At 41.8% G+C, this 14,859-nt stretch overlaps 3 protein-coding genes across 3 annotated transcripts; all 3 read right to left on the bottom strand.

Annotated features, from left to right (window-relative positions):
• Positions 1-2,424: 2,424 nt before the first annotated feature.
• LOC148977252 (zona pellucida sperm-binding protein 3-like) lies at positions 2,425-4,565 on the bottom strand. Its single transcript, XM_089117335.1, has 7 exons — positions 4,014-4,565; positions 3,458-3,576; positions 3,277-3,380; positions 3,013-3,190; positions 2,771-2,888; positions 2,610-2,692; positions 2,425-2,539 (listed from the first exon to the last, which is right to left on the bottom strand). The coding sequence occupies exons 1-7, from the start codon at positions 4,458-4,460 to the stop codon at positions 2,440-2,442; spliced, it is 1,149 nt and encodes a 382-aa protein (XP_088973461.1). The 5' UTR covers positions 4,461-4,565; the 3' UTR covers positions 2,425-2,439.
• A 2,178-nt stretch (positions 4,566-6,743) lies between these two features.
• On the bottom strand, positions 6,744-9,051 carry LOC148977251 (zona pellucida sperm-binding protein 3-like). Its single transcript, XM_089117334.1, has 8 exons — positions 8,462-9,051; positions 7,906-8,024; positions 7,725-7,828; positions 7,461-7,638; positions 7,219-7,336; positions 7,058-7,140; positions 6,896-6,987; positions 6,744-6,825 (listed from the first exon to the last, which is right to left on the bottom strand). The coding sequence occupies exons 1-8, from the start codon at positions 9,002-9,004 to the stop codon at positions 6,758-6,760; spliced, it is 1,305 nt and encodes a 434-aa protein (XP_088973460.1). The 5' UTR covers positions 9,005-9,051; the 3' UTR covers positions 6,744-6,757.
• A 2,157-nt stretch (positions 9,052-11,208) lies between these two features.
• Positions 11,209-13,500, bottom strand: LOC148977250 (zona pellucida sperm-binding protein 3-like). The gene is made up of 8 exons (XM_089116686.1): positions 12,913-13,500; positions 12,357-12,475; positions 12,176-12,279; positions 11,912-12,089; positions 11,670-11,787; positions 11,509-11,591; positions 11,347-11,438; positions 11,209-11,276 (listed from the first exon to the last, which is right to left on the bottom strand). The coding sequence occupies exons 1-8, from the start codon at positions 13,453-13,455 to the stop codon at positions 11,209-11,211; spliced, it is 1,305 nt and encodes a 434-aa protein (XP_088972812.1). The 5' UTR covers positions 13,456-13,500.
• Between the last annotated feature and the right edge of the window lie 1,359 nt (positions 13,501-14,859).

The following is a 14,859-nucleotide window of genomic DNA, read 5'->3' as shown; positions in this document are numbered from 1 at the left end:
GATTTTGGCCCCATGCTTCTTGGACTATGACCGTACCTCAAACTTCCCAAGACATCAGGCAGATCAAATGCAACAATCACAACCACTAAGACAACTTTCAGGAACCCCATCCTAACAATCTTTAACACAAACACCACAATACACACCAGCTCTTGGCTTTCCCGTTTTATACAACTTTGAGTTAAGGTGGCTCCACCCCTTTTACCTTAATTGATCATTTTTGATTCTCCTCTGGACCTGTAGAGTGTATGTATCTTGGGGAAGCACCAGTCTGCACATTTTTTTATGCATCTGTCTCTGTCCAAATAGCCACACTTGCCGTCTTTGTACTTGATATAATATTGAAGAAAGTTGAAAAATATTCCACTTACATGACCTACAGTATTTCCGGTCTTTGATCCCTAGGATCTCCAAGAAATGTTGGACTTTTAAGTCAAAGGCATATCTCACATATATTGCATAAAGAAATTGCATATAATATAAAAAAATATAAGCATGTCCAAGCAATGTTGGTCTTATATGTCAAACTCTTTTAAGTGCTTGTTTCTTAAAACTCTGAACCGCATATGTATGCCTTCCAGTGTTGACGTTAATCACCTATAATGGATTTTCAATGCAGCCATTTAAACTTGCCTGAGCCGTGAAGCGCCTCTCACCGCTCTGCTCCTCCTCTTCTGCTGCTTCAGTCATGTCACGCTGGCTCTGAACGAAAACACGTTGTGGAAAGGCGTTGGTCTAGTACTTTTTTTCCCCCTCTCTGCTATCATAGTTTTTCAAGATGGCGGAACTACATGCAAGCCTCCGTGGACCTACCCGTCCCATGTATATAAAGATAATAAATTCTTCGTTTACGAGGATAAGGCACATAATTGGCAGAGGTATTTGTACACCATGGATGACATATTTATGAATAAAAATATTGATTTTAAATAATAAAAGACATAAAAAAGTACACATTGTCCCTTTAAAGTCACATGTTGGTAAATAACAGAACACACTTCTCACCACAAAGGGATGTACAGTAGCTCAGTGGTAGAGTGAATGCTGTGTATGTATGATGTCTTTTATACGGATACTTTTCCAAAATACTACTTAGGCTGTGCTTTAAGCACTGCAGGCCCCCACTTTTTAGCTATCTAATATATTTCTAACAACATTTTTTGTATTATACATGTTGCGTATTATTAATGTTGGTATATGCCCTTTTCATGTTCTTATCTGTTTTTTCTCTTTTGTGATGTAATTGCCCATTCACTTGATTGGATATATGTGATCATGTGACCATGCATGGCTGTATATATGGAGGTGTCTCCCCACTTGTTTATGCCTGATGAAGGGCTTGGGCCTTCTATTTGGGCCTTCTAAATATTTTTAATGATATTCGGGTTGCGGTCGGTCGGGTCGTTTGAAAAAAATGCAAATTAAACCTTTGTACAGTGTGTAGTATTAAAACAATTTTCTTTGAAATACTTTGGCCTACACTTTGGCTGAATAACTGGCATGAAGATGACACACAAGCTCAGTCTCAGTTCTGGTGATCCAAGAACCGCTGTACCTCTGTGTTCGTTAGTACACGAATGCGCAGTACCAGCTACTCGTGCTCATCACTTCTCTCAGCAGTGGCACCAACATTTCTCAGTTCAGTGAACTGTTGGGGTTACTGGAGTAAAATATACTCTTGGATATTGGTTTTTCAATTTGGAGGGACTGTCAGGCATGTCTGAAAGTGAGTAACTTTAATAACTTGTGGATTAAGCACTGACGCAAGACATGAACTGTTCAGAACAATTCAGTCCAGTTCACTAAAAAGTACCAGTTCAAAAGAACGATTCGTTCACGAACCGGCCAACACTACCATAGAGATCATATAAAGACTAGATGCCCCATTGGCTGCTGGGCACTGAGAAATGCGGCTGCCATCTAAACTGGTCGTATTCCTATTGTGTTGCATAGCAGGTCTAGATGAGCGCAGCATATTCCTGCTCAAATCGGCGGACTATTGCTCGGGAGTTACTTGTCGTAAGATTTAACATTACCGGACTACAGTTTATATTTTGTGATTAAAATATCCCATGCGTCCTGTACCATAGCTACATGCATGACATTTGCAACAAAAAACCCTGTGCGAAAATCAGTTCGGTATTCAGTGAGATGATTCATTAAATGCGCTGACAACTCATATCTCCTGCCAAACAGATTTGGTTTCACCACATTGGCAGAATGAGGCAGTTTTTCAAAGTCAAAAGCAGTTAAACCAGACATGCAGCAAAATGACAAGTCAGATACAATCAAGGATTGATTTGTCAGTTTTATTGAGAACTCTTTTGCCCTTGAACCATTACAGGACCAAGTGAAGCCTTGCCTTCCCACTCAATTCCTAAAGAGAAGAAAGCCCAGTTAGACCACTTGAATCAAAAGCAACCTTAGAAAGAGCAAACGCTACCAACCTCCATAGGGAGAAGCAGCAAATTCACCATCAGGACCACATGTTGAGTCACAGCAACCACAAACTTGGTCATTTCCATCAGCAGCAAACCATCTGCAACACAAACACATAGAGCCTTCAACATGAGAAAAGTCATCTTAAAACAAAAATAATAATCAATTACCCGTTGGCATAGGAACAGGATTTGCGCTGAGCATCACTGGGTGCAGAAGCAATAGTTGCCTTCAGAATACATGTTATGTAGATCTGCAAGAGATGACAGACAGGTCACAAAACCAAAGCAGATGGGAGGAGAAGTCAAGTTAACTCATTCATAGTACATACAGAAGGACTGTTGCCCTCCTGGAACATGAACGCCTCCAGCTGGAACTGGATCTTGTCAGCTCGCGACCGAGGCATGAAGCGGGAGCTGGAAGCTGTAGTTTTGGCATCCACAAAGCACCTGACGACGAAACCAACTGAATGTCAACTGTAGAGCATCAAGCAACTAGATCTTACCCATGACTGTGATAGTGTTTACAAAAGGTAACTTAAGAGTCCTACCACATCAAGATCCATACACTTACCCATGATTCTCAATGAAGGAATATCTCGGAAGAGAGTTCACATCAGGTACTTGAGTGGCCACACAGCGGTCCACGAACACACGCAGAGGCACATGATTATACTGCTTCACAGATGCCTCAATGTTAATAACACCACCCAGGAAATACGAGTATGAAGGCCTCTGATAGGACCAATCATCTACAAAAAATAAACGAACAAATAATTAGGCAGAGCCACAATAGCAAGCAAAGGTAACGTTTTATTTAAAGAAAATCTGTACCAACCCATCATGATCTTCAGGGAGAACACCAAGACTTCTTCACCAGCCGCTGTTGAGGCATAAGGAATCCATGTTGGCCTCAAGGCATCACTGCTTACATTTTGGAGCCTGCGGTTCATGAAAGTACCCATTAAATGGTCTCCCAGTTGAATGAGGAAGTGCAGAAAGTCACAGAGACCTCCTACCTTTGATAATGGCATTGAACACCAACAATTGCACCATCGGTCCGGGTAATCGGAGTACCTGCAAGCGCCTCAGGGGTGTAGGTAAGAGAGAAGGTGTAGACAAGCTCATCCTCATTCATCTGTAAAAAGATTGTGGTTACCAAGAGGGTCATCCCACAGACTTTACATACACCAACACTGTGCACTCATTTCTAAGAGAACGTGCAATATGGTGGAAATCCCAAAGAGAAAACACTAATTAGTATACTCTTCACATGCCCACAGCCACCTTCAAAAGCTCCAGTGTTGCCAGAGAAAGTCAATGTTTGGGAAGAATGCACATTTTGGAAACACAATTAAAAGGTACAAGAGTTATTGTTTAAGCTCCTTTCATACGATTTATAGGACGGTTTACATCAGATGTTGGTGTGAAGGGTTATTTAAATGAAAATAGCTTGAACATTGACCTATTCAAATAGATATAACTTGGTCTTAACTGGCATTGTAAAACCAAGTGAACTGACATTCCTTGAAAGGTCCTCCACCACAACAAATAACCATTAAGATAAATTCTTACCATCAGCACACTGTTGCAGTCCTGTAATTCATACTCAAAGATGAGCACTCTTGCCCCAGGATCCTGACCAACAACAGGACATCCACCTAAAGACAGACCAGTTGGCTGGATCAACTGACCATTGCTGAAGAAGTCCTGCTGGGCCTCTACGAGAACCCGGTTCTCTCCACATTGAACCGCTACGCTGTTGGGAGTCACGGGTTGCCTCAACTGGAAGTCCACCGCCACCTCACTCTGCACCTCTGGAACGATGGGATACCTCCAATCCAAAGGCTTCACTGGACCCTGCAACAGCAGCTTCTCCTGAAGGCCAAAAGGATCCTGTGCAAGGCTTTTGGAGTCGGGACCCAGAGGACTCTGAAACTGAGAAGCCACTTGCAAAGGGTTCCAGAGCCCTAGAGGAGAAAGGGCAGGACTTCTGGTAGCTGGATCTGATTTTGGCCCCATGCTTCTTGGACTATGACTGTACCTCAAACTTCCCAAGACATCAGGCAGATCAAATGCAACAATCACAACCACTAAGACAACTTTCAGGAACCCCCATCCTAACAATCTTTAACACAAACACCACAATACACACCAGCTCTTGGCTTTCCCGTTTTATACAACTTTGAGTTAAGGTGGCTCCACCCCTTTTACCTTAATTGATCATTTTTGATTCTCCTCTGGACCTGTAGAGTGTATGTATCTTGGGGAAGCACCAGTCTGCACATTTTTTTATGCATCTGTCTCTGTCCAAATAGCCACACTTGCCGTCTTTGTACTTGATATAATATTGAAGAAAGTTGAAAAATATTCCACTTACATGACCTACAGTATTTCCGGTCTTTGATCCCTAGGATCTCCAAGAAATGTTGGACTTTTAAGTCAAAGGCATATCTCACATATATTGCATAAAGAAATTGCATATAATATAAAAAAATATAAGCATGTCCAAGCAATGTTGGTCTTATATGTCAAACTCTTTTAAGTGCTTGTTTCTTAAAACTCTGAACCGCATATGTATGCCTTCCAGTGTTGACGTTAATCACCTATAATGGATTTTCAATGCAGCCATTTAAACTTGCCTGAGCCGTGAAGCGCCTCTCACCGCTCTGCTCCTCCTCTTCTGCTGCTTCAGTCATGTCACGCTGGCTCTGAACGAAAACACGTTGTGGAAAGGCGTTGGTCTAGTACTTTTTTTCCCCCTCTCTGCTATCATAGTTTTTCAAGATGGCGGAACTACATGCAAGCCTCCGTGGACCTACCCGTCCCATGTATATAAAGATAATAAATTCTTCGTTTACGAGGATAAGGCACATAATTGGCAGAGGTATTTGTACACCATGGATGACATATTTATGAATAAAAATATTGATTTTAAATAATAAAAGACATAAAAAAGTACACATTGTCCCTTTAAAGTCACATGTTGGTAAATAACAGAACACACTTCTCACCACAAAGGGATGTACAGTAGCTCAGTGGTAGAGTGAATGCTGTGTATGTATGATGTCTTTTATACGGATACTTTTCCAAAATACTACTTAGGCTGTGCTTTAAGCACTGCAGGCCCCCACTTTTTAGCTATCTAATATATTTCTAACAACATTTTTTGTATTATACATGTTGCGTATTATTAATGTTGGTATATGCCCTTTTCATGTTCTTATCTGTTTTTTCTCTTTTGTGATGTAATTGCCCATTCACTTGATTGGATATATGTGATCATGTGACCATGCATGGCTGTATACATGGAGGTGTCTCCCCACTTGTTTATGCCTGATGAAGGGCTTGGGCCTTCTATTTGGGCCTTCTAAATATTTTTAATGATATTCGGGTTGCGGTCGGTCGGGTCGTTTGAAAAAAATGCAAATTAAACCTTTGTACAGTGTGTAGTATTAAAACAATTTTCTTTGAAATACTTTGGCCTACACTTTGGCTGAATAACTGGCATGAAGATGACACACAAGCTCAGTCTCAGTTCCGGATGATCCAAGAACCGCTGTACCTCTGTGTTCGTTAGTACACGAATGCGCAGTACCAGCTACTCGTGCTCATCACTTCTCTCAGCAGTGGCACCAACATTTCTCAGTTCAGTGAACTGTTGGGGTTACTGGAGTAAAATATACTCTTGGATATTGGTTTTTCAATTTGGAGGGACTGTCAGGCATGTCTGAAAGTGAGTAACTTTAATAACTTGTGGATTAAGCACTGACGCAAGACATGAACTGTTCAGAACAATTCAGTCCAGTTCACTAAAAAGTACCAGTTCAAAAGAACGATTCGTTCACGAACCGGCCAACACTACCATAGAGATCATATAAAGACTAGATGCCCCATTGGCTGCTGGGCACTGAGAAATGCGGCTGCCATCTAAACTGGTCGTATTCCTATTGTGTTGCATAGCAGGTCTAGATGAGCGCAGCATATTCCTGCTCAAATCGGCGGACTATTGCTCGGGAGTTACTTGTCGTAAGATTTAACATTACCGGACTACAGTTTATATTTTGTGATTAAAATATCCCATGCGTCCTGTACCATAGCTACATGCATGACATTTGCAACAAAAAACCCAGTGCGAAAATCAGTTCGGTATTCAGTGAGATGATTCATTAAATGCGCTGACAACTCATATCTCCTGCCAAACAGATTTGGTTTCACCACATTGGCAGAATGAGGCAGTTTTTCAAAGTCAAAAGCAGTTAAACCAGACATGCAGCAAAATGACAAGTCAGATACAATCAAGGATTGATTTGTCAGTTTTATTGAGAACTCTTTTGCCCTTGAACCATTACAGGACCAAGTGAAGCCTTGCCTTCCCACTCAATTCCTAAAGAGAAGAAAGCCCAGTTAGACCACTTGAATCAAAAGCAACCTTAGAAAGAGCAAACGCTACCAACCTCCATAGGGAGAAGCAGCAAATTCACCATCAGGACCACATGTTGAGTCACAGCAACCACAAACTTGGTCATTTCCATCAGCAGCAAACCATCTGCAACACAAACACATAGAGCCTTCAACATGAGAAAAGTCATCTTAAAACAAAAATAATAATCAATTACCCGTTGGCATAGGAACAGGATTTGCGCTGAGCATCACTGGGTGCAGAAGCAATAGTTGCCTTCAGAATACATGTTATGTAGATCTGCAAGAGATGACAGACAGGTCACAAAACCAAAGCAGATGGGAGGAGAAGTCAAGTTAACTCATTCATAGTACATACAGAAGGACTGTTGCCCTCCTGGAACATGAACGCCTCCAGCTGGAACTGGATCTTGTCAGCTTGTGACCGAGGCATGAAGCGGGAGCTGGAAGCTGTAGTTTTGGCATCCACAAAGCACCTGACGACGAAACCAACTGAATGTCAACTGTAGAGCATCAAGCAACTAGATCTTACCCATGACTGTGATAGTGTTTACAAAAGGTAACTTAAGAGTCCTACCACATCAAGATCCATACCCTTACCCATGATTCTCAATGAAGGAATATCTCGGAAGAGAGTTCACATCAGGTACTTGAGTGGCCACACAGCGGTCCACAAACACACGCAGAGGCACATGATTGTACTGCTTCACAGATGCCTCAATGTTAATAACACCGCCCAGGAAATACGAGTATGAAGGCCTCTGATAGGACCAATCATCTACAAAAAATAAACGAACAAATAATTAGGCAGAGCCACAATAGCAAGCAAAGGTAACGTTTTATTTAAAGAAAATCTGTACCAACCCATCATGATCTTCAGGGAGAACACCAAGACTTCTTCACCAGCCGCTGTTGAGGCATAAGGAATCCATGTTGGCCTCAAGGCATCACTGCTTACATTTTGGAGCCTGCGGTTCATGAAAGTACCCATTAAATGGTCTCCCAGTTGAATGAGGAAGTGCAGAAAGTCACAGAGACCTCCTACCTTTGATAATGGCATTGAACACCAACAATTGCACCATCGGTCCGGGTAATCGGAGTACCTGCAAGCGCCTCAGGGGTGTAGGTAAGAGAGAAGGTGTAGACAAGCTCATCCTCATTCATCTGTAAAAAGATTGTGGTTACCAAGAGGGTCATCCCACAGACTTTACATACACCAACACTGTGCACTCATTTCTAAGAGAACGTGCAATATGGTGGAAATCCCAAAGAGAAAACACTAATTAGTATAATCTTCACATGCCCACAGCCACCTTCAAAAGCTCCAGTGTTGCCAGAGAAAGTCAATGTTTGGGAAGCATGCACATTTTGGAAACACAATTAAAAGGTACAAGAGTTACTGTTTAAGCTCCTTTCATACGATTTATAGGACGGTTTACATCAGATGTTGGTGTGAAGGGTTATTTAAATGAAAATAGCTTGAACATTGACCTATTCAAATAGATATAACTTGGTCTTAACTGGCATTGTAAAACCAAGTGAACTGACATTCCTTGAAAGGTCCTCCACCACAACAAATAACCATTAAGATAAATTCTTACCATCAGCACACTGTTGCAGTCCTGTAATTCATACTCGAAGATGAGCACTCTTGCCCCAGGATCCTGACCAACAACAGGACATCCACCTAAAGACAGACCAGTTGGCTGGATCAACTGACCATTGCTGAAGAAGTCCTGCTGGGCCTCTACGAGAACCCGGTTCTCTCCACATTGAACCGCTACGCTGTTGGGAGTCACGGGTTGCCTCAACTGGAAGTCCACCGCCACCTCACTCTGCACCTCTGGAACGATGGGATACCTCCAATCCAAAGGCTTCACTGGACCCTGCAACAGCAGCTTCTCCTGAAGACCAAAAGGATCCTGTGCAAGGCTTTTGGAGTCGGGACCCAGAGGACTCTGAAACTGAGAAGCCACTTGCAAAGGGTTCCAGAGCCCTAGAGGAGAAAGGGCAGGACTTCTGGTAGCTGGATCTGATTTTGGCCCCATGCTTCTTGGACTATGACTGTACCTCAAACTTCCCAAGACATCAGGCAGATCAAATGCAACAATCACAACCACTAAGACAACTTTCAGGAACCCCATCCTAACAATCTTTAACACAAACACCACAATACACACCAGCTCTTGGCTTTCCCGTTTTATACAACTTTGAGTTAAGGTGGCTCCACCCCTTTTACCTTAATTGATCATTTTTGATTCTCCTCTGGACCTGTAGAGTGTATGTATCTTGGGGAAGCACCAGTCTGCACATTTTTTTATGCATCTGTCTCTGTCCAAATAGCCACACTTGCCGTCTTTGTACTTGATATAATATTGAAGAAAGTTGAATAATATTCCACTTACATGACCTACAGTATTTCCGGTCTTTGATCCCTAGGATCTCCAAGAAATGTTGGACTTTTAAGTCAAAGGCATATCTCACATATATTGCATAAAGAAATTGCATATAATATAAAAAAATATAAGCATGTCCAAGCAATGTTGGTCTTATATGTCAAACTCTTTTAAGTGCTTGTTTCTTAAAACTCTGAACCGCATATGTATGCCTTCCAGTGTTGACGTTAATCACCTATAATGGATTTTCAATGCAGCCATTTAAACTTGCCTGAGCCGTGAAGCGCCTCTCACCGCTCTGCTCCTCCTCTTCTGCTGCTTCAGTCATGTCACGCTGGCTCTGAACGAAAACACGTTGTGGAAAGGCGTTGGTCTAGTACTTTTTTTCCCCCTCTCTGCTATCATAGTTTTTCAAGATGGCGGAACTACATGCAAGCCTCCGTGGACCTACCCGTCCCATGTATATAAAGATAATAAATTCTTCGTTTACGAGGATAAGGCACATAATTGGCAGAGGTATTTGTACACCATGGATGACATATTTATGAATAAAAATATTGATTTTAAATAATAAAAGACATAAAAAAGTACACATTGTCCCTTTAAAGTCACATGTTGGTAAATAACAGAACACACTTCTCACCACAAAGGGATGTACAGTAGCTCAGTGGTAGAGTGAATGCTGTGTATGTATGATGTCTTTTATACGGATACTTTTCCAAAATACTACTTAGGCTGTGCTTTAAGCACTGCAGGCCCCCACTTTTTAGCTATCTAATATATTTCTAACAACATTTTTTGTATTATACATGTTGCGTATTATTAATGTTGGTATATGCCCTTTTCATGTTCTTATCTGTTTTTTCCCTTTTGTGATGTAATTGCCCATTCACTTGATTGGATATATGTGATCATGTGACCATGCATGGCTGTATATATGGAGGTGTCTCCCCACTTGTTTATGCCTGATGAAGGGCTTGGGCCTTCTATTTGGGCCTTCTAAATATTTTTAATGATATTCGGGTTGCGGTCGGTCGGGTCGTTTGAAAAAAAAATGCAAATTAAACCTTTGTACAGTGTGTAGTATTAAAACAATTTTCTTTGAAATCCTTTGGCCTATACTTTATTGGCTGAATAACTGGCATGAAGATGACACACAAGCTCAGTCTAAGTTCTGGTGATCCAAGAACCGCTGTACCTCTGTGTTCGTTAGTACACGAATGCGCAGTACCAGCTACTCGTGCTCATCACTTCTCTCAGCAGTGGCACCAACATTTCTCAGCTCAGTGAACTGTTGGGGTTACTGGAGTAAAATATACTCTTGGATATTGGTTTTTCAATTTGGAGGGACTGTCAGGCATGTCTGAAAGTGAGTAACTTTAATAACTTGTGGATTAAGCACTGACGCAAGACATGAACTGTTCAGAACAATTCAGTCCAGTTCACTAAAAAGTACCAGTTCAAAAGAACGATTCGTTCACGAACCGGCCAACACTACCATAGAGATCATATAAAGACTAGATGCCCCATTGGCTGCTGGGCACTGAGAAATGCGGCTGCCATCTAAACTGGTCGTATTCCTATTGTGTTGCATAGCAGGTCTAGATGAGCGCAGCATATTCCTGCTCAAATCGGCGGACTATTGCTCGGGAGTTACTTGTCGTAAGATTTAACATTACCGGACTACAGTTTATATTTTGTGATTAAAATATCCCATGCGTCCTGTACCATAGCTACATGCATGACATTTGCAACAAAAAACCCAGTGCGAAAATCAGTTCGGTATTCAGTGAGATGATTCATTAAATGCGCTGACAACTCATATCTCCTGCCAAACAGATTTGGTTTCACCACATTGGCAGAATGAGGCAGTTTTTCAAAGTCAAAAGCAGTTAAACCAGACATGCAGCAAAATGACAAGTCAGATACAATCAAGGATTGATTTGTCAGTTTTATTGAGAACTCTTTTGCCCTTGAACCATTACAGGACCAAATGAAGCCTTGCCTTCCCACTCAATTCCTAAAGAGAAGAAAGCCCAGTTAGACCACTTGAATCAAAAGCAACCTTAGAAAGAGCAAACGCTACCAACCTCCATAGGGAGAAGCAGCAAATTCACCATCAGGACCACATGTTGAGTCACAGCAACCACAAACTTGGTCATTTCCATCAGCAGCAAACCATCTGCAACACAAACACATAGAGCCTTCAACATGAGAAAAGTCATCTTAAAACAAAAATAATAATCAATTACCCGTTGGCATAGGAACAGGATTTGCGCTGAGCATCACTGGGTGCAGAAGCAATAGTTGCCTTCAGAATACATGTTATGTAGATCTGCAAGAGATGACAGACAGGTCACAAAACCAAAGCAGATGGGAGGAGAAGTCAAGTTAACTCATTCATAGTACATACAGAAGGACTGTTGCCCTCCTGGAACATGAACGCCTCCAGCTGGAACTGGATCTTGTCAGCTTGTGACCGAGGCATGAAGCGGGAGCTGGAAGCTGTAGTTTTGGCATCCACAAAGCACCTGACGACGAAACCAACTGAATGTCAACTGTAGAGCATCAAGCAACTAGATCTTACCCATGACTGTGATAGTGTTTACAAAAGGTAACTTAAGAGTCCTACCACATCAAGATCCATACCCTTACCCATGATTCTCAATGAAGGAATATCTCGGAAGAGAGTTCACATCAGGTACTTGAGTGGCCACACAGCGGTCCACAAACACACGCAGAGGCACATGATTGTACTGCTTCACAGATGCCTCAATGTTAATAACACCGCCCAGGAAATACGAGTATGAAGGCCTCTGATAGGACCAATCATCTACAAAAAATAAACGAACAAATAATTAGGCAGAGCCACAATAGCAAGCAAAGGTAACGTTTTATTTAAAGAAAATCTGTACCAACCCATCATGATCTTCAGGGAGAACACCAAGACTTCTTCACCAGCCGCTGTTGAGGCATAAGGAATCCATGTTGGCCTCAAGGCATCACTGCTTACATTTTGGAGCCTGCGGTTCATGAAAGTACCCATTAAATGGTCTCCCAGTTGAATGAGGAAGTGCAGAAAGTCACAGAGACCTCCTACCTTTGATAATGGCATTGAACACCAACAATTGCACCATCGGTCCGGGTAATCGGAGTACCTGCAAGCGCCTCAGGGGTGTAGGTAAGAGAGAAGGTGTAGACAAGCTCATCCTCATTCATCTGTAAAAAGATTGTGGTTACCAAGAGGGTCATCCCACAGACTTTACATACACCAACACTGTGCACTCATTTCTAAGAGAACGTGCAATATGGTGGAAATCCCAAAGAGAAAACACTAATTAGTATAATCTTCACATGCCCACAGCCACCTTCAAAAGCTCCAGTGTTGCCAGAGAAAGTCAATGTTTGGGAAGCATGCACATTTTGGAAACACAATTAAAAGGTACAAGAGTTACTGTTTAAGCTCCTTTCATACGATTTATAGGACGGTTTACATCAGATGTTGGTGTGAAGGGTTATTTAAATGAAAATAGCTTGAACATTGACCTATTCAAATAGATATAACTTGGTCTTAACTGGCATTGTAAAACCAAGTGAACTGACATTCCTTGAAAGGTCCTCCACCACAACAAATAACCATTAAGATAAATTCTTACCATCAGCACACTGTTGCAGTCCTGTAATTCATACTCGAAGATGAGCACTCTTGCCCCAGGATCCTGACCAACAACAGGACATCCACCTAAAGACAGACCAGTTGGCTGGATCAACTGACCATTGCTGAAGAAGTCCTGCTGGGCCTCTACGAGAACCCGGTTCTCTCCACATTGAACCGCTACGCTGTTGGGAGTCACGGGTTGCCTCAACTGGAAGTCCACCGCCACCTCACTCTGCACCTCTGGAACGATGGGATACCTCCAATCCAAAGGCTTCACTGGACCCTGCAACAGCAGCTTCTCCTGAAGACCAAAAGGATCCTGTGCAAGGCTTTTGGAGTCGGGACCCAGAGGACTCTGAAACTGAGAAGCCACTTGCAAAGGGTTCCAGAGCCCTAGAGGAGAAAGGGCAGGACTTCTGGTAGCTGGATCTGATTTTGGCCCCATGCTTCTTGGACTATGACTGTACCTCAAACTTCCCAAGACATCAGGCAGATCAAATGCAACAATCACAACCACTAAGACAACTTTCAGGAACCCCATCCTAACAATCTTTAACACAAACACCACAATACACACCAGCTCTTGGCTTTCCCGTTTTATACAACTTTGAGTTAAGGTGGCTCCACCCCTTTTACCTTAATTGATCATTTTTGATTCTCCTCTGGACCTGTAGAGTGTATGTATCTTGGGGAAGCACCAGTCTGCACATTTTTTTATGCATCTGTCTCTGTCCAAATAGCCACACTTGCCGTCTTTGTACTTGATATAATATTGAAGAAAGTTGAATAATGTTCCACTTACATGACCTACAGTATTTCCGGTCTTTGATCCCTAGGATCTCCAAGAAATGATGGACTTTTAAGTCAAAGGCATATCTCACATATATTGCATAAAGAAATTGCATATAATATAAAAAAATATAAGCATGTCCAAGCAATACTGGTCTTATATGTCAAACTCTTTTAAGTGCTTGTTTCTTAAAACTCTGAACCGCATATGTATGCCTTCCAGTGTTGACGTTAATCACCTATAATGGATTTTCAATGCAGCCATTTAAACTTGCCTGAGCCGTGAAGCGCCTCTCACCGCTCTGCTCCTCCTCTTCTGCTGCTTCAGTCATGTCACGCTGGCTCTGAACGAAAACACGTTGTGGAAAGGCGTTGGTCTAGTACTTTTTTTCCCCCTCTCTGCTATCATAGTTTTTCAAGATGGCGGAACTACATGCAAGCCTCCGTGGACCTACCCGTCCCATGTATATAAAGATAATAAATTCTTCGTTTACGAGGATAAGGCACATAATTGGCAGAGGTATTTGTACACCATGGATGACATATTTATGAATAAAAATATTGATTTTAAATAATAAAAGACATAAAAAAGTACACATTGTCCCTTTAAAGTCACATGTTGGTAAATAACAGAACACACTTCTCACCACAAAGGGATGTACAGTAGCTCAGTGGTAGAGTGAATGCTGTGTATGTATGATGTCTTTTATACGGATACTTTTCCAAAATACTACTTAGGCTGTGCTTTAAGCACTGCAGGCCCCCACTTTTTAGCTATCTAATATATTTCTAACAACATTTTTTGTATTATACATGTTGCGTATTATTAATGTTGGTATATGCCCTTTTCATGTTCTTATCTGTTTTTTCCCTTTTGTGATGTAATTGCCCATTCACTTGATTGGATATATGTGATCATGTGACCATGCATGGCTGTATATATGGAGGTGTCTCCCCACTTGTTTATGCCTGATGAAGGGCTTGGGCCTTCTATTTGGGCCTTCTAAATATTTTTAATGATATTCGGGTTGCGGTCGGTCGGGTCGTTTGAAAAAAAAAATGCAAATTAAACCTTTGTACAGTGTGTAGTATTAAAACAATTTTCTTTGAAATCCTTTGGCCTATACTTTATTGGCTGAATAACTGGCATGAAGAT

This window comes from Pimephales promelas, chromosome 11 (assembly GCF_988280905.1).
Source record: "Pimephales promelas chromosome 11, fPimPro1.hap1.1, whole genome shotgun sequence".
In the NCBI taxonomy this organism is placed as follows: domain Eukaryota; kingdom Metazoa; phylum Chordata; class Actinopteri; order Cypriniformes; family Leuciscidae; genus Pimephales; species Pimephales promelas.
This window is presented reverse-complemented; position numbering and strand designations above follow the sequence as displayed.

Excerpts from the sequence above, each read along its gene's own strand:
- LOC148977252 (XM_089117335.1), bottom strand. The coding sequence starts at position 4,460 with ATGGGGCCAAAATCAGATCCAGCTACCAGAAGTCCTGCCCTTTCTCCT. Across the intron at positions 2,889-3,012 it reads TCCTTCATTGAGAATCATGG|GTGCTTTGTGGATGCCAAAA; the intron begins GTAAGTGTATGG and ends TTTCGTCGTCAG. Across the intron at positions 2,693-2,770 it reads AGGAGGGCAACAGTCCTTCT|ATCTACATAACATGTATTCT; the intron begins GTATGTACTATG and ends CATCTCTTGCAG.
- LOC148977251 (XM_089117334.1), bottom strand. The coding sequence starts at position 9,004 with ATGGGGTTCCTGAAAGTTGTCTTAGTGGTTGTGATTGTTGCATTTGAT. Across the intron at positions 8,025-8,461 it reads ACTGCAACAGTGTGCTGATG|ATGAATGAGGATGAGCTTGT; the intron begins GTAAGAATTTAT and ends ATCTTTTTACAG. Across the intron at positions 6,826-6,895 it reads TGCTGCTTCTCCCTATGGAG|GAATTGAGTGGGAAGGCAAG; the intron begins GTTGGTAGCGTT and ends TCTTCTCTTTAG.
- LOC148977250 (XM_089116686.1), bottom strand. The coding sequence starts at position 13,455 with ATGGGGTTCCTGAAAGTTGTCTTAGTGGTTGTGATTGTTGCATTTGAT. Across the intron at positions 12,476-12,912 it reads ACTGCAACAGTGTGCTGATG|ATGAATGAGGATGAGCTTGT; the intron begins GTAAGAATTTAT and ends ATCTTTTTACAG. Across the intron at positions 12,090-12,175 it reads CTCCCTGAAGATCATGATGG|ATGATTGGTCCTATCAGAGG; the intron begins GTTGGTACAGAT and ends TATTTTTTGTAG.